The 19,536-nt window shown below is 41.3% G+C and overlaps 1 protein-coding gene across 1 annotated transcript in view; it reads right to left on the bottom strand.

Moving 5' to 3' along the window:
* Positions 1 to 19,536, bottom strand: part of LOC128662513 (ankyrin-3) — a 436,289-nt gene that overhangs the window by 293,331 nt on the left and 123,422 nt on the right. Inside the window, exon 5 of the mRNA XM_053716291.1 lies at positions 4,410 to 4,505. Coding sequence (XP_053572266.1) covers positions 4,410 to 4,505 — 96 coding nt within the window. The remainder of the gene's footprint in view (positions 1 to 4,409; positions 4,506 to 19,536) is intronic.

Here is a 19,536-nt window from a genome sequence, read left to right as displayed (position 1 = left end):
AAAACAGAAAGCAGTTCTTTAGCAGACATTGGGGAAGGCTCCAAATGATTTCTGTCAATTTTTATAAAAACTTAAATTATGCTTACCTGATAATTTCCTTTTGTTCAGATGGAAAGAGTCCACAGCTGCATTCATTACTTTTGGGAATGCAGAACCTGGCCACCAGGAGGAGGCAAAAAAAACCCAGCCAAAGGCTTAAATACTCCTCCCACTTCCCTCATCCCCCAGTCATTCTGCAGAGGAACAAGGAACAGTAGAAGAAATAACAGAGTGAAAAGGTGCCAGAAGAATACAAATAACAGACGCCCCACAGAAAAACACGGGCGGGGAGCTGTGGACTCTTTCCATCTGAAGAAAAGAAGATTATCAGGTAAGCATAATTTATGTTTTTCTTCATAAATGGAAAGAGTCCACAGCTGCATTCATTGCTTTTGGGAAAACAATATCCAAGCTATAGAGAACACTGAATGCTAAAATGGGAGGGTACAAAGGTAGCCCATTCTGAGGGCCTACAATCCCTACCCTCAAATACCCTGCTTCGTCCGAAACCGAGGAAACTTTGAATAAGGAAAAGGCCCCAAGGACACTGACCCGCAGATACTCCATAAGCCTTGCTAGAGACCGCAGAAATAGACTCGACTGAGCCAACAGCCTCCAGGAGACACCGTCGCCCAGCAGTCGGTCCCCAACAACACACCCCTTACTAGAGAAAGGGATTAACTACCGTAAACTCCCAAAAGGGAGAAGACATGGAAGAAAAAAAATCAAGGATTCACGAAAAGACCCTAAATAGAAAGAAAGGACCCCAATCACCAGCCCCCAGGGAAGGACGGAATGGGGTGAACTCGGCCAACCCAACAGAGCTCGGGTGCCAACCCAAAAGTTCCTGCAAATAGGTACTCCCAAGGATAACCCCATAGGAGATGAACATAGAAAAATGCAGTAGATCCCTAAGAAGACCTAGCATAACCCTCTATGATAGTCTCAACATGGAAACTTCAATCTCCACAAATGGAACAGAAACCCCAGAAGAGGAGACTGCTCTCCTTTACAGAATAAAAACACCTGTTTCAACCTCCTGCACACAGGAAAGGACAACAACCCTCCAGAGAGAGGAAAACTCCCCTCCATGAGGAGGACAAACTACCCCCCCCCCCCAGGGAAGAGCATATATAAGAACAGTGCACATGCTCCCAAGACATGAGCCATAGTCTGATGAAAACAAAAGCCGAATTAAATCATCCAGACATCCTGATGAACACATAAAGAACTCCCCCTGAAGGGGAGCATGCATCGTTCAAAGGACAGAGCAAACCATAAGGAGCGTATCCAAAACAGAAAACCCGGCCAAGCTGCTAGCAGGCTCAACTAACCAGTCCTTAGGCCATTGCCTATGTTCCCTGGAAAAAACTGTATCGCCCCGAACCAGCCACAGGATCATAAGTTTCCAAACTTCCAGAAAGATCCCAAACAAAAACTATAGGCCCGAGCCCCAGAATTGTTTAAAACAAACACCACCACAGGGAACACAAATACCCCGTCTGAAAGAATCAGACCTCACCGGGGAATAACCGGACTAACCCGGAGAACGGGACAAGACTCACTCATAAATCCCAACCCAAAAGGAAGAGAACACCCCTTGCAGGAGTCCAACACTCCAAAAAAGAATTTAGGCACGACAGAGGCGCGGCAAGACTCCAGAACCAAGGGAGAACACCGAAGACAAATTCACCGAAGAGCGAGTAGAACAAAGGCCAGTCTCCATATCTCCTCAGAGTATGTAACCAGAGAACCACACCCAAGAAAAAAGAATGCAGAGCATCCCAAACCCCAGTAGAAAAAAACCCTAAGCAAAGCTCAGAGAAGGAGACAACACAGCTTAACGTCCCAGATAGGGAAACAACAAACTCCCGAAGTAGGAAAAAAAAAAACACACGGCCCTCCCCATAAGGTGGCCAAAACCGCTAAGGAGTAAAACGGACAAAGTCCAGAAATCTCGACCCAAAGGAAGAGAACCTCAAAAGGAACAAGTACAAAAAGGACAATTCCAAAGAGCCCCTGAAAGGCAAAACCGCCAGGAACCCGGCGGCAAGAAGGCCCTAAGTCTTTCAAACCTCCAACCCATATGGGGAAGGAAATACTATAAGTCCTGACGAAATATCGGAAACTGAGTGTGTCGCAGTGGAACTTCATTGAGTCCCAGTCGACTAGCTTGAAAGGCAAATAAGGACTGAGCCATCCCCCATACCTCACTGACCCTCAGGTCCTCTCAGAATGCTTAGCTGAAACTTGTAAAATAAAAACAAGAAATAACACAAATAATAATGTGAAGCACTCAGCGCCCTAACCGGACCAGCCAGGCAGAACAGGAGCCACTTGTCTGAAAAAGGCCGCCAGACAGAAGGATCTGAACCCAATCAGGACCAGACTGAAACCAAGGGTCAACACTGTCAAGGCCGTAGAGATGGAGAAATAAACAGACAAACATAGGATGAAACATGTCCTCACACTAGAACAAAACTTCCGTAGAAGTAAACAGTGCTATCAAAAGTCGCGAGTATCTATTCCAAAAAAAAAAATTCTGAAGGAGATATTAATAAACATGAGCTCAAACCCAAATAAAAAAATTGTCCTAACAGGATTAAAATAAAAAAGATAAGGCAACCCGTAGGTTATCGCCCAAGACGAACAGACACACCCGCAGGAACAGCCCAACAGGGATCCTGCTCTTCCAAGCTCAGAACTGAAAAAGGATACTCAATAAACAAGACTATAAGAAAATATCTAATCCTGCCTGCCATTCGAAGGAGAAGACTGAGAATTCCCAGATCCATTAAGGAAGGGATCCTCCAACAACGCCAAAACGTGGCTCAGTAGGACACGAAGGCACGCTAGTCTATAACGAAAGGCACAGCATACCTTTGCCAGAGCAAAAGACGACCCCGGCTCCGAAGGTTGACCCCCTGAAGCCTCAGGGACAGTCGGTCCCCCGGAGAGTTGAACAGGACCAGGCCATCCCACGCCTGAGGAGCCCCGGTTAACAGAACACGTACAATATTGTAAGTATCCTTCAGGGAATTGCAGATGCGCTAGCGCCATCATTATGTACATGCGGAACCGTGCCATAACCTCCGGAGGGAACAAGCCACCTTCCAGAGAAGGATAAGCAAAATCTGGGTTACCTGCATGCGTAGTAAGAGATGGTGGTAGGGAACTCGCCACTCAGGGGAACAGAACCCCCAGAGGCGGATAGCTCAGCGGCCCCTTGATTTCCCGATCCCAAGGAATTGAGCACTCTAAAACGGCATTCAGAACATAAGAAGCAGGATCTGAACTAGAAACGTTCGTCTCCACAATATCAGAATCATCCATAACTGGTATATTGAATACAAAAACACGGACCAAATAAGAAAATGTAAACGGCACCCGACACCCACAATGGCTGGGGCACTCACCACCTCCTATAAACCAGACACCAGCGGACCAGAATTTTTCCGTCGCCACACGGTCAGGAATGCGGAAATGGAGAGCCAAAACGTGACCATGCCCGGTCACCAAGCAACCGTACAGTCCAGAAAAAAAGTGCCCGATTGTAAAGGCCGCGTCACTTCCAAAGGCCGTTATGTTCCACAAAGCCATGAGCCTAAGTAACACTACACATAAGAAGGTCGAATCACATAAACATGATTAAAAAAAAAAAAAACCTGTTCAATAACCCCCCTCAGGAGATATTAACCCTTGATTCCAAGATACAAAAGGAGCCTCACTGAGACCCTGAGCTATAGTTGGTCCCGAAAGGTGGTAGCTTCTCGGGAAAACATTTGTATTACAATACAATCATGACGAAAGTAAAATGAAACGATCTTAAAAGGAATCTATGCCGTGGAACAGGAACACGGCCCTTCAATTGTGACAGATAGTAGTGTCGCCTCTGCCATGGACTTGAGAGAAAAAAGCAGGCAGCGAAACTCGTCAACGCTGATTGCTAGTCGGGATGGTTTTGCAGAAAGACCCTCCCTGCATCTTCGGACTCTAACTTTCACCCATGCTCTCACTGAGAGACTGACAGGATTACGTAAAACTCCTTTCCCATGCCGAAGAGTACTACCCTCAATAAGAGACTACCGAAAACTTCTGACACTTCTCTACCAACCTCCTGGGACAAAAGGCAAAGAATGACTGGGGGATGAGGGAAGTGGGAGGAGTATTTAAGCCTTTGGCTGGGGTGTCTTTGTCTCCTTCTGGTGGCCAGGTTCTGAATTCCCAAAAGTAATGAATGCAGCTGTGGACTCTTTCAGACACATATGCACACACAGACACATAAGCACACACAGACACATACGCACACATACACAGACATGCACACACAATAACACAAACACAGGGCATACGTGGGTTACGAATCTCACCTGGTCCTGCAGATTTGGATTAGCTCTATTATTTATGAGGAATTTAACGGCATTGGTGTTTGCTCCAAGCACAGCCTCATGTAAGAGAGACGAGCCCTGAGTGATGGAGACAGCACAGAAATCAGCCATGAGACATAGCAGAGGTTATGAAGACTACTGCAATAACACATACAGTGAGTGATATACTGAGGGTATGGTTATACATATATATACATACATACATACATACAATGACTGATATACTGAGGGTATGGTTATACATATACATATACATACATACATACATACATACATACATACATACATACAATGACTGATATACTGAGGGTATAGTTATACATATACATATACATACATACATACATATACAATGACTGATATACTGAGGGTATGGTTATACATACACACACACACACACACACACAATGACTGATATACTGAGGGTATAATTATACATATACATACACACACATACATACATACATACATACATACAATGACTGATATACTGAGGGTATGGTTATACATATACATACATACATACAATGACTGATATACTGAGGGTATGGTTATACATATACATACACACATACATACAATGACTGATATACTGAGGGTATGGTTATACATATACATACACACATACATACAATGACTGATATACTGAGGGTATGGTTATACATATATACACACACACACACAATGACTGATATACTGAGGGTATAGTTATACATATACATACACACACACAATGACTGATATACTGAGGGTATAGTTATACATATAAATATATACACACATACATACAGTGAGTGATATACTGAGGGTATGGTTATACATATACACACACACACACAATGAGTTATATACTGAGGGTATGGTTATACATATACATACATACATACATACAATGACTGATATACTGAGGGTATGGTTATACATATACACATACAATGAGTTATATACTGAGGGTATAGTTATACATATGCATACACACACACATACATACATACATACATACAATGACTGATATACTGAGGGTATAGTTATACATATACATACATACACACATACATACAGTGAGTGATATACTGAGGGTACGGTTACATATATACACACACACACACACAATGACTGATATACTGAGGGTATGGTTATACATATACACACACACACACACAATGACTGATATGTATAACCATACCCTCAGTGAGTGATATACTGAGGGTATGGTTATACATATACACACACACACACACAATGAGTTATATACTGATGGTATGGTTATACATATACATACACACATACAATGAGTTATATACTGAGGGTATAGTTATACATATACATACACACACACATACATACATACATACAATAACTGATATACTGAGGGTATGGTTATACATATACACATACAATGAGTTATATACTGAGGGTATAGTTATACATATACATACACACACACACACACACACACACACACATACATACATACAATGACTGATATACTGAGGGTATAGTTATACATATACATACATACACACATACAATGACTGATATACTGAGGGTATAGTTATACATATACATACATACACACATACATACATACAGTGAGTGATATACTGAGGGTATGGTTATACATGTACACACACAATGACTGATGTACTGATGGTATAGTTATACATATACATACATACACACATACATACAATGACTGATATACTGAGGGTATGGTTATACATATACACATACAATGAGTTATATACTGAGGGTATAGTTATACATATACATACACACACACACACACACACATACATACAATGACTGATATACTGAGGGTATAGTTATACATATACATACATACACACATACAATGACTGATATACTGAGGGTATAGTTATACATATACATACATACACACATACATACATACAGTGAGTGATATACTGAGGGTATGGTTATACATGTACACACACAATGACTGATGTACTGATGGTATAGTTATACATATACATACATACACACATACATACAATGACTGATATACTGAGGGTATGGTTATACATGTACACACACAATGACTGATGTACTGATGGTATAGTTATACATATACATACATACACACATACATACAATGACTGATATACTGAGGGTATAGTTATACATATACATACACACACACAATGACTGATATACTGAGGGTATAGTTATACATATAAATATATACACACATACATACAGTGAGTGATATACTGAGGGTATGGTTATACATATACACACACACACACAATGAGTTATATACTGAGGGTATGGTTATACATATACATACATACATACATACAATGACTGATATACTGAGGGTATGGTTATACATATACACATACAATGAGTTATATACTGAGGGTATAGTTATACATATGCATACACACACACATACATACATACATACATACAATGACTGATATACTGAGGGTATAGTTATACATATACATACATACACACATACATACAGTGAGTGATATACTGAGGGTACGGTTACATATATACACACACACACACACAATGACTGATATACTGAGGGTATGGTTATACATATACACACACACACACACAATGACTGATATGTATAACCATACCCTCAGTGAGTGATATACTGAGGGTATGGTTATACATATACACACACACACACACAATGAGTTATATACTGATGGTATGGTTATACATATACATACACACATACAATGAGTTATATACTGAGGGTATAGTTATACATATACATACACACACACATACATACATACATACAATAACTGATATACTGAGGGTATGGTTATACATATACACATACAATGAGTTATATACTGAGGGTATAGTTATACATATACATACACACACACACACACACACACACACACATACATACATACAATGACTGATATACTGAGGGTATAGTTATACATATACATACATACACACATACAATGACTGATATACTGAGGGTATAGTTATACATATACATACATACACACATACATACATACAGTGAGTGATATACTGAGGGTATGGTTATACATGTACACACACAATGACTGATGTACTGATGGTATAGTTATACATATACATACATACACACATACATACAATGACTGATATACTGAGGGTATGGTTATACATATACACATACAATGAGTTATATACTGAGGGTATAGTTATACATATACATACACACACACACACACACACATACATACAATGACTGATATACTGAGGGTATAGTTATACATATACATACATACACACATACAATGACTGATATACTGAGGGTATAGTTATACATATACATACATACACACATACATACATACAGTGAGTGATATACTGAGGGTATGGTTATACATGTACACACACAATGACTGATGTACTGATGGTATAGTTATACATATACATACATACACACATACATACAATGACTGATATACTGAGGGTATGGTTATACATGTACACACACAATGACTGATGTACTGATGGTATAGTTATACATATACATACATACACACATACATACAATGACTGATATACTGAGGGTATGGTTATACATATACATACACACACACACACACACATACATACATACAAACAATGACTGATATACTGAGGGTATAGTTATACATATACATACACACACACACACAATGACTGATATGCTGAGGGTATGGTTATAAATATACATACATACATACATACAATGACTGATATACTGAGGGTATGGTTATACATATACATACACACACACACACACACACACACACACAATGACTGATATACTGAGGGTATGGTTATACATATACATACATACACACACATACAATGACTGATATACTGAGGGTATGGTTATACATATACATACATAGACACACACAATGACTGATATACTGAGGGTATAGTTATACATATACATACATAGACACACACAATGACTGATATACTGAGGGTATAGTTATACATATACATACACACACACACACATATAATGACTGATATACTGAGGGTATGGTTATACATATACATACATACAGGGAGTGCAGAATTATTAGGCAAATGAGTATTTTGACCACATCATCCTCTTTATGCATGTTGTCTTACTCCAAGCTGTATAGGCTCGAAAGCCTGCTACCAATTAAGCATATTAGGTGATGTGCATCTCTGTAATGAGAAGGGGTGTGGTCTAATGACATCAACACCCTATATCAGGTGTGCATAATTATTAGGCAACTTCCTTTCCTTTGGCAAAATGGGTCAAAAGAAGGACTTGACAGGCTCAAAAAAGTCAAAAATAGTGAGATATCTTGCAGAGGGATGCAGCACTCTTAAAATTGCAAAGCTTCTGAAGCATGATCATCGAACAATCAAGCGTTTCATTCGAAATAGTCAACAGGGTCGCAAGAAGCGTGTGGAAAAACCAAGGCGCAAAATAACTGCCCATGAACTGAGAAAAGTCAAGCGTGCAGCTGCCAAGATGCCACTTGCCACCAGTTTGGCCATATTTCAGAGCTGCAACATCACTGGAGTGCCCAAAAGCACAAGGTGTGGAATACTCAGAGACATGGCCAAGGTAAGAAAGGCTGAAAGATGACCACCACTGAACAAGACACACAAGCTGAAACGTCAAGACTGGGCCAAGAAATATCTCAAGACTGATTTTTCTAAGGTTTTATGGACTGATGAAATGAGAGTGAGTCTTGATGGGCCCGTGGCTGGATTGATAAAGGGCAGAGAGCTCCAGTCCGACTCAGACGCCAGCAAGGTGGAGGTGGAGTACTGGTTTGGGCTGGTATCATCAAAGATGAGCTTGTGGGGCCTTTTCGGGTTGAGGATGGAGTCAAGCTCAACTCCCAGTCCTACTGCCAGTTTCTGGAAGACACCTTCTTCAAGCAGTGGTACAGGAAGAAGTCTGCATCCTTCAAGAAAAACATGATTTTCATGCAGGACAATGCTCCATCACACGCGTCCAAGTACTCCACAGCGTGGCTGGCAAGAAAGGGTATAAAAGAAGAAAATCTAATGACATGGCCTGCTTGTTCACCTGATCTGAACCCCATTGAGAACCTGTGGTCCATCATCAAATGTGAGATTTACAAGGAGGGAAAACAGTACACCTCTCTGAACAGTGTCTGGGAGGCTGTGGTTGCTGCTGCACGCAATGTTGATGGTGAACAGATCAAAACACTGACAGAATCCATGGATGGCAGGCTTTTGAGTGTCCTTGCAAAGAAATGTGGCTATATTGGTCACTGATTTGTTTTTGTTTTGTTTTTGAATGTCAGAAATGTATATTTGTGAATGTTGAGATGTTATATTGGTTTCACTGGTAAAAATAAATAATTGAAATGGGTATATATTTGTTTTTTGTTAAGTTGCCTAATAATTATGCACAGTAATAGTCACCTGCACGCACAGATATCACCCTAAAATAGCTAAAACTAAAAACAAACTAAAAACTACTTCCAAAAATATTCAGCTTTGATATTAATGAGTTTTTTGGGTTCATTGAGAACATGGTTGTTGTTCAATAATAAAATTAATCCTCAAAAATACAATTTGCCTAATAATTCTGCACTCCCTGTACATACATACATACAATGACTGATATACTGAGGGTATAGTTATACATATACATACAGGGAGTGCAGAATTATTAGGCAAATGAGTATTTTGACCACATCATCCTCTTTATGCATGTTGTCTTACTCCAAGCTGTATAGGCTCGAAAGCCTACTACCAATTAAGCATATTAGGTGATGTGCATCTCTGTAATGAGAAGAGGTGTGGTCTAATGACATCAACACCCTATATCAGGTGTGCATAATTATTAGGCAACTTCCTTTCCTTTGGCAAAATGGGTCAAAAGAAGGACTTGACAGGCTCAGAAAAGTCAAAAATAGTGAGATATCTTGCAGAGGGATGCAGCACTCTTAAAATTGCAAAGCTTCTGAAGCGTGATCATCGAACAATCAAGCGTTTCATTCAAAATAGTCAACAGGGTCGCAAGAAGCGTGTGGAAAAACCAAGGCGCAAAATAACTGCCCATGAACTGAGAAAAGTCAAGCGTGCAGCTGCCAAGATGCCACTTGCCACCAGTTTGGCCATATTTCAGAGCTGCAATATCACTGGAGTGCCCAAAAGCACAAGGTGTGCAATACTCAGAGACATGGCCAAGGTAAGAAAGGCTGAAAGACGACCACCACTGAACAAGACACACAAGCTGAAACGTCAAGACTGGGCCAAGAAATCTCAAGACTGATTTTTCTAAGGTTTTATGGACTGATGAAATGAGAGTGAGTCTTGATGGGCCAGATGGATGGGCCCGTGGCTGGATTGGTAAAGGGCAGAGAGCTCCAGTCCGACTCAGACGCCAGCAAGGTGGAGGTGGAGTACTGGTTTGGGCTGGTATCATCAAAGATGAGCTTGTGGGGCCTTTTCGGGTTGAGGATGGAGTCAAGCTCAACTCCCAGACCTACTGCCAGTTTCTGGAAGACACCTTCTTCAAGCAGTGGTACAGGAAGAAGTCTGCATCCTTCAAAAAAAAACATAATTTATGCTTACCTGATAAATTTATTTCTCTTGTAGTGTATCCAGTCCACGGATCATCCATTACTTATGGGATATTCTCCTTCCCAACAGGAAGTTGCAAGAGGATCACCCACAGCAGAGCTGCTATATAGCTCCTCCCCTAACTGCCATATCCAGTCATTCGACCGAAACAAACAGAGAAATAAGAAACCGTAGGGTGCAGTGGTGACTGTAGTTTAATTAAATGTTAGACCTGCCTTAAAATGACAGGGCGGGCCGTGGACTGGATACACTACAAGAGAAATAAATTTATCAGGTAAGCATAAATTATGTTTTCTCTTGTTAAGTGTATCCAGTCCACGGATCATCCATTACTTATGGGATACCAATACCAAAGCTAAAGTACACGGATGATGGGAGGGACAAGGCAGGGATTAAGCGGAAGGAACCACTGCCTGAAGAACCTTTCTCCCAAAAACAGCCTCCGAAGAAGCAAAAGTATCAAATTTGTAAAATTTTGAAAAAGTGTGAAGCGAAGACCAAGTCGCGGCCTTGCAAATCTGTTCAACAGAGGCCTCATTTTTAAAGGCCCAGGTGGAAGCCACAGCTCTAGTAGAATGAGCTGTAATTCTTTCAGTGGGCTGCTGTCCAGCAGTCTCATAGGCTAGGCGTATAATACTCCGAAACCAAAAGGAAAGAGAGGTTGCCAAAGCTTTTTGACCTCTCCTCTGTCCAGAATAAACGACAAACAGGGAAGATGTTTGACGAAAATCTTTAGTAGCTTGTAAGTAAAACTTCAAGGCACGGACTACGTCCAGATTATGTAAAAGACGTTCCTTCTTTGAAGAAGGATTAGGACACAATGATGGAACAACAATCTCTTGATTGATATTCTTGTTAGAAACCACCTTAGGTAAAAACCCAGGTTTGGTACGCAGAACTACCTTATCTGCATGAAAAATCAGATAAGGAGAATCACATTGTAAGGCAGATAGCTCAGAGACTCTCCGAGCCGAGGAAATAGCCATCAAAAACAGAACTTTCCAAGATAAGAACCAAGTTTAAGCTCCATGGGGGAGCAACAGGTTTAAACACAGGCTTAATTCTAACCAAAGCCTGTCAAAATGCCTGGACGTCTGGAACTTCTGCCAGACGCTTGTGCAAAAGAATAGACAGAGCAGAAATCTGTCCCTTTAAGGAACTAGCTGATAATCATTTGTCCAAACCCTCTTGGAGAAAGGACAATATCCTAGGAATCCTAACCTTACTCCATGAGTAATTCTTGGATTCAAACCAGTAAAGATATGTACGCCATATCTTGTGATAGATTTTCCTGGTAACAGGCTTTCGTGCCTGTATTAAGGTATCAATGACTGACTCGGAGAAGCCACGCTTTGATAGAATCAAGCGTTCAATCTCCATGCAGTCAGTTTCAGAGAAATTAGATTTGGATGATTGAAAGGACCTTGTATTAGAAGGTCCTGTCTTAGAGGCAGAGTCCATGGTGGAAAGGATGACATGTCCACTAGGTCTGCATACCAGGTCCTGCGTGGCCACGCAGGCGCTATTAGAATCACCGATGCTCTCTCCTGTTTGATTTTGGCAATCAGTCGAGGGAGCAGAGGAAACGGTGGAAACACCTAAGCCAGGTTGAAGAACCAAGGCGCTGCTAGAGCATCTATCAGCGTCGCTTCTGGGTCCCTGGACCTGGATCCGTAACAAGGAAGCTTGGCGTTCTGATGAGACGCCATGAGATCCAACTCTGGTTTGCCCCAACGATGAATCAACTGAGCAAACGCCTCCGGATGGAGTTCCCACTCCCCCGGGTGAAAAGTCTGACGACTTAGAAAATCCGCCTCCCAGTTCTCCACGCCTGGGATATGGATTGCTGACAGGTGGCAAGAGTGAGTCTCTGCCCAGCGAATTATTTTTGAGACTTCTAACATCGCTAGGGAACTCCTGGTTCCCCCTTGATGGTTGATGTAAGCCACAGTCGTGATATTGTCCGACTGAAATCTGATGAACCTCAGTGTTGCTAACTGAGGCCAAGCCAGAAGAGCATTGAATATTGCTCTTAACTCCAGAATATTTATCGGAAGGAGTTTCTCCTCCTGAGTCCACGATCCCTGTGCCTTCAGGGAGTTCCAGACTGCACCCCAACCTAGAAGGCTGGCATCTGTTGTTACAATTGTCCAATCTGGTCTGCGAAAGGTCATACCCTCGGACAGGTGGACCCGAGACAACCACCAGAGAAGAGAATCTCTGGTCTCTTGATCCAGATTTAGCAGAGGGGACAAATCGGTGTAATCCCCATTCCACTGAGTTAGCATGCATAATTGCAGCGGTCTGAGATGTAGGCGCGCAAATGGCACTATGTCCATTGCCGCTACCATTAAGCCGATCACCTCCATACACTGAGCCACTGAAGGGCGCGGAATGGAATGAAGAATACGGCAAGCATTTAGAAGCTTTGATAACCTGGACTCCGTCAGGTAAATTTTCATCTCTACAGAATCTATAAGAGTCCCTAAGAAGGAGACTCTTGTGAGTGGGGATAGAGAACTCTTTTCCTCGTTCACTTTCCACACGTGCGATCTCAGAAATGCCAGAACTATCTCTGTATGAGACTTGGCAATTTGAAAGCTTGACGCCTGTATCAGGATGTCGTCTAGATACGGAGCCACCGCTATGCCTCGCGGTCTTAGAACCGCCAGAAGTGAGCCCAGAACCTTTGTAAAGATTCTCGGGGCTGTAGCCAACCCGAAGGGAAGAGCTACAAATTGGTAATGCCTGTCTAGAAAGGCAAACCTTAGGAACCGATGATGATCTTTGTGAATCGGTATGTGAAGGTAGGCATCCTTTAAGTCCACTGTGGTCATGTACTGACCCTCTTGGATCATGGGTAGGATGGTCCGAATAGTTTCCATTTTGAAAGATGGAACTCTGAGGAATTTGTTTAAGATCTTTAGATCCAAAATTGGTCTGAAGGTTTCCTCTTTTTTGGGAACCACAAACAGATTTGAATAAAAACCCTGTCCTTGTTCCGTCCGCGGAACTGGATGGATCACTCCCATTACTAGGAGGTCTTGCACACAGCGTAGGAATGCCTCTTTCTTTATCTGATTTGCAGATAACCTTGAAAGATGAAATCTCCCTTGTGGAGGGGAAGCTTTGAAGTCCAGAAGATATCCCTGAGATATGATCTCCAACGCCCAGGGATCCTGAACATCTCTTGCCCACGCCTGGGCGAAGAGAAAAAGTCTGCCCCCTACTAGATCCGTCACCGGATAGGGGGCCGTTCCTTCATGCTGTCTTAGAGGCAGCAGCAGGCTTTCTGGCCTGCTTGCCTTTGTTCCAGGACTGGTTAGGTTTCCAGGCCTGCTTAGATTGAGCAAAAGTTCCCTCTTGTCTTGAAGCGGAGGAAGTTGATGCTGCACCTGCCTTGGAATTTCGAAAGGCACAAAAATTAGACTGTTTGGCCTTTGATTTGGCCCTGTCCTGAGGAAGGGTATGACCCTTACCTCCAGTAATGTCAGCAATAATTTCTTTCAAACCAGGCCCGAATAAGGTCTGCCTCTTGAAAGGAATGTTGAGTAATTTAGACTTTGAAGTCACATCAGCTGACCAGGATTTGAGCCATAGCGCCCTACGCGCCTGGATGGCGAATCCGGAATTCTTAGCCGTTAGTTTAGTCAAATGAACAATGGCATCAGAAACAAATGAGTTAGCTAGCTTAAGAGTTCTATTCAGCTTTGATATTAATGAGTTTTTTGGGTTCATTGAGAACATGGTTGTTGTTCAATAATAAAATTAATCCTCAAAAATACAACTTGCCTAATAATTCTGCACTCCCTGTACATACATACACACACACATACAATGACTGATATACTGAGGGTATAGTTATACATACACACACACACACACACACGACCACCACTGAACAAGACACACAAGCTGAAACGTCAAGACTGGGCCAAGAAATATCTCAAGACTGATTTTTCTAAGGTTTTATGGACTGATGAAATGAGAGTGAGTCTTGATGGGCCAGATGGATGGGCCCGTGGCTGGATTGGTAAAGGGCAGAGAGCTCCAGTCCGACTCAGACGCCAGCAAGGTGGAGGTGGAGTACTGGTTTGGGCAGGTATCATCAAAGATGAGCTTGTGGGGCCTTTTCGGGTTGAGGATGGAGTCAAGCTCAACTCCCAGTCCTACTGCCAGTTTCTGGAAGACACCTTCTTCAAGCAGTGGTACAGGATATCCCCCTAAAATAGCTATAACTAAAAACAAACTAAAAACTACTTCCAAAACTATTCAGCTTTGATATTAATGAGTTTTTTGGGTTCATTGAGAACATGGTTGTTGTTCAATAATAAAATTAATCCTCAAAAATACAACTTGCCTAATAATTCTGCACTCCCTGTACATACACACACACAATGACTGATATACTGAGGGTATGGTTATACATATACATACACACACATACATACAATGACTGTATGTATGTATGTATGTATATGTATATACGAAACGAAACGCGTATGCCTGTGTGCTGCGCCCACGTCTGACTCTAAGTACATTTGCTGTGTTGTCTCTTCTTTTTAACATTGCATAATAAAGTTTACAAGATTTTACAAGATTTTACCTATAAGATGGATGTCGGTGTCTCCTTTTGAATTTGATGATTATTCCAGTCCTTGCCGGCCCATCAGCTGATGCTACAGCCTGGAGCGGATCAAAGTTTGCAGCACCTCCGGAAAAGAACTCCTGCCATTGGAGGAATACCTGTGACGTATAGCTACACACCCACACTCAAGCCGACGAGCACACGGAATACAGCTGAGGCCCTGTGAGCCGCTCAATTGAAGTTTGGATCTTCGGAAGCGGCACAGAGGCGGCTGTACTTTGGGCAGCGACACTGTCAAGTGGATAACCGGACAGCCAGAGTGGGGTGAGTTACTCAACCGCCTAAGTGCTATAAGAAGTGTCACTCATTACCGGAGACTCTGCACTGGTCCATTCATATTGATTTATTACAGCCCGGTGTGGCTGAGTTCTGTTGTTGGGTTCTCTGTTTGATTTGTTTGTTATTGGGTATACCCTGGATGTACCAACACCTAACACAGACTGTTCAAGACTCCAGCCTGCAATTTTCTGCTCAGCTATGGAGACAACACAGCACACTTTTTATTCATTGTTGCCAGCTACTGCACGCACCACAAATCTTACTAACTGTGAACTGATTTTCTCAGAGGATAAGAGCATACTGGCATTAAGTACTTTATTTGAACTCCTGGAAAAACTTTTGATAAAAGAATCTAAATTACAGTGGGACATTTGGACCCTCGAAAAGTACAAAAGTTTGAGTATGATACCAAGGGGACTACGGGTCTTTAAATTATCCACGTTTGATGTGGACACTAATGATAAGGAATTTATAGACTCATGGAATAATGTACTAACTGACTGCTCCCTGAGACTTATGATGCTATTATTGATTTATAAAAACAAACAATTAGAGTCTTTAAGAATAGAAATTAATGATTTGCAAGTAGAACTGAATAGACGATCTAGTAATCCTGATTTTGCTAAATTTCATAAAATACTGAGGGAACTGATTGCTAAGGGAAGGTCAGAAATTATGGAGAGAAAACATACTAAGTTCATTAGGGACAAATACGACTATGCTAATAATTGTGTATACATATGGAACAAGAAATCTAGAGGGAACTCTAGATCTAACCAACCAAGATTTGGGAGGAGGAGAAGGGCTAACAATAAGAACAAACAAAACAGAAATAATAATAATAATTCATCTAAAAATGTTACCTTCTCTGGGAGTGACACAGACTACTCCAGTGATGGTGATAAACCAGCTGATGCTATTCAGGATATACAATCTATCACATATCAAAATGATGAACCTCAAGTTGCTATTGCGGCAGGTCCACATCTTGTATATGAAGATAATACTAACAATGTTACTAACACAGTGAGACTGAAGCAGGCTGCTTATATGGAGACTCCGCACATTACATCTAGACCTGACAACTCTGTACTAGAACAGGTTTTTCCACAGGTACAGGGAGGCATAGCGGGGGGGGGGGGAAGAGGCACTCACATTACCAAACAGAATCCGGTCATGAGAAACAATCAGGACAAATATCAGCTGAGGGAACCCAAACAAAGTACAAATAGTAGGAAATGTGGTCAATCTGTCATCTTTCTCACTCAATGATACACACTATAGAGTATTAAATTTGGGGCTAAACTTTGCACCTAATAACGATTTTGATTTGTTTCAAACTATAGTTGACATCAACAGACTAGTTAGGAACATAACTCTGAGAAAACATTTCTCAGATGATGTCAGCACTATAGGTCATGATTCTACTCCTATGAATAGGGAAAGTGACATTTCTACCAATAAATATAATTTCTCTGAGAATTGTGATATTGTCTCATTACAACAATTACAGTTAGACAATATATCTGAACATGACACTAGGAGCAGAGGCCCTACCCTAAAGAAAAAATCTCGATTTTATCCCATACAAAGCAGGGGTAACATTGTTGAAATCTTCCACTCAAGAGTGGAAAATGATTTGGTTGAATTAAAATCTAGACGGTCCAACTACAAGCCCAATCTATCTTTGTCTGAAAAAGAAGCAGTGACTTCCCTAAGAAATAATCAGGATTTGGTTATCAGGAAATCAGACAAAGGTGGAATGGTTGTAGTAATGGACCGAGTACAGTATATAGCTGAAGGTCTCAGACAACTGAATAATGAACATGACTACCTAATTCTAGGAAGGGATCCTACTAATGAGTACAAAAATGAACTCAAACATCTCTTGGATGAAGGTATGGAACAAGGGTGTATAGATAGCAATACAGCTGAATTCCTTTTTGTGGATAATCCGAAGACACCACTGTTCCATCACTTCCCCAAGACCCACAAATCTCTTATAGATGTAAAAGGTCGTCCCATTGTTAGTGGAGTTGAGTCACTCTTGGGAAACCTCTCTCAATGGCTGGATAATATACTCCAACCTATTGTTATGTCTCTCTTATCATATGTTCGTGACACAAAGCATATCCTAAACATACTTGAGCACATTGAATGGACTGAGTCTAGCATGTGGATGACAATTGATATTGTCTCTCTATATTCTAGCATCCCCCACCAGAAGGGAGTGGAAGCTGTTACTTTTTTCTAGATAATTTCACAGATTATGATCATTGCCTTAAGAATTTTATTCTTAAGGTACTCACATTCCTATTAACACACAATTTTTTCAAATTTGAAGATACTTATCTCCAGAGATGTGGTACCGCCATGGGGGCTAAGTTTGCCCCCTCCTATGCAAATTTATTTCTAGGATGGTGGGAATTTTACCACATCTTTGGAGATAATAATATATACAGATCTCATATATCTCTATACCAGAGGTATATAGATGATCTTATCTTCATCTGGACAGGAAGTGAGGAAACTATTCCCCTGTTTTTGGAATACTTACATTGCAATGATCTTAACCTGAAATTTACCTGTGAATTTAATCCACATACTATAAACTATCTTGATATTACACTGCGGGGTAACCCTGATGGTAAGATTGAATCTACCGTTTACAGGAAGCCCATCTCAGGCAATTCACTCCTTCAAGGCACGAGTTGCCACCCCAAGCATGTTCCATATGCCATCGCCAAAGGAGAATACACTAGGTTGAGGAGGAATTGCACTAGTTTCCAACAGTTTAAACAAGAATCAGTTGATCTAGAAAGGAGACTCCTAGAAAGGAAGTACCCCAAAGCTATAGTGAAAAGGGCTAAAGCTGCTGTCAGTACTATAGAAAGAAGGGATCTGTTAAATATGAAATCTTCAAAAAATGATGATTTCAAAGGATTGACTTTTGTCACCAATCATAGTATACAGTATCAGGATATTTGTAAGATAGTTCGTAAACACTTCCCTCTCCTCTCAGCTGATGATAAGCTAGTTAATACTGTTAAGAATGGGCTCAGATGCTCCTATAGGAGGAGCCCAACATTGGGAAATCTGTTGGCCCCCACGTTATTGAAAAGTAAAACTGAGAGTCAATCATCTTGGCTAAGGCATACTGGCATGTTCAAATGTGGTCGGCGCAAGTGTAAACCTTGTGAGTATGTTGATGTGACAAGGAATTTCTCTAGTATTGTCACCAACAAGAGGTATGACATTGGTACCTGTATGAATTGTACCACGGAATATGCCATTTACCTTATTGAATGCTCTCACTGCAAATTACAGTATGTAGGTCTCACCTCACGGGACCTAAACACCCGCATACGAGAACACTTGTCATCATTTAAAATCAACAGGGCTAGTACTCCAATAGTACAACACTTTGGCTCTTTTCACAATAACGATTTAAGATATTTCTCATGGTGTGCTATAGAAAAGATCCTTAGGCCCCCTAGGTGCGGTGATATAGATACAATATTGGCAAGAAGGGAAGCATATTGGATATTTACCCTTGAAAGCAGACTACCCAAAGGTCTGAATTCCAGA

The sequence above is a fragment of the Bombina bombina genome, chromosome 6 (assembly GCF_027579735.1).
Source record: "Bombina bombina isolate aBomBom1 chromosome 6, aBomBom1.pri, whole genome shotgun sequence".
In the NCBI taxonomy this organism is placed as follows: domain Eukaryota; kingdom Metazoa; phylum Chordata; class Amphibia; order Anura; family Bombinatoridae; genus Bombina; species Bombina bombina.
The sequence above is the reverse complement of the archived record's forward strand: the minus strand, read 5'-3'. Positions and strand labels throughout refer to the sequence as shown.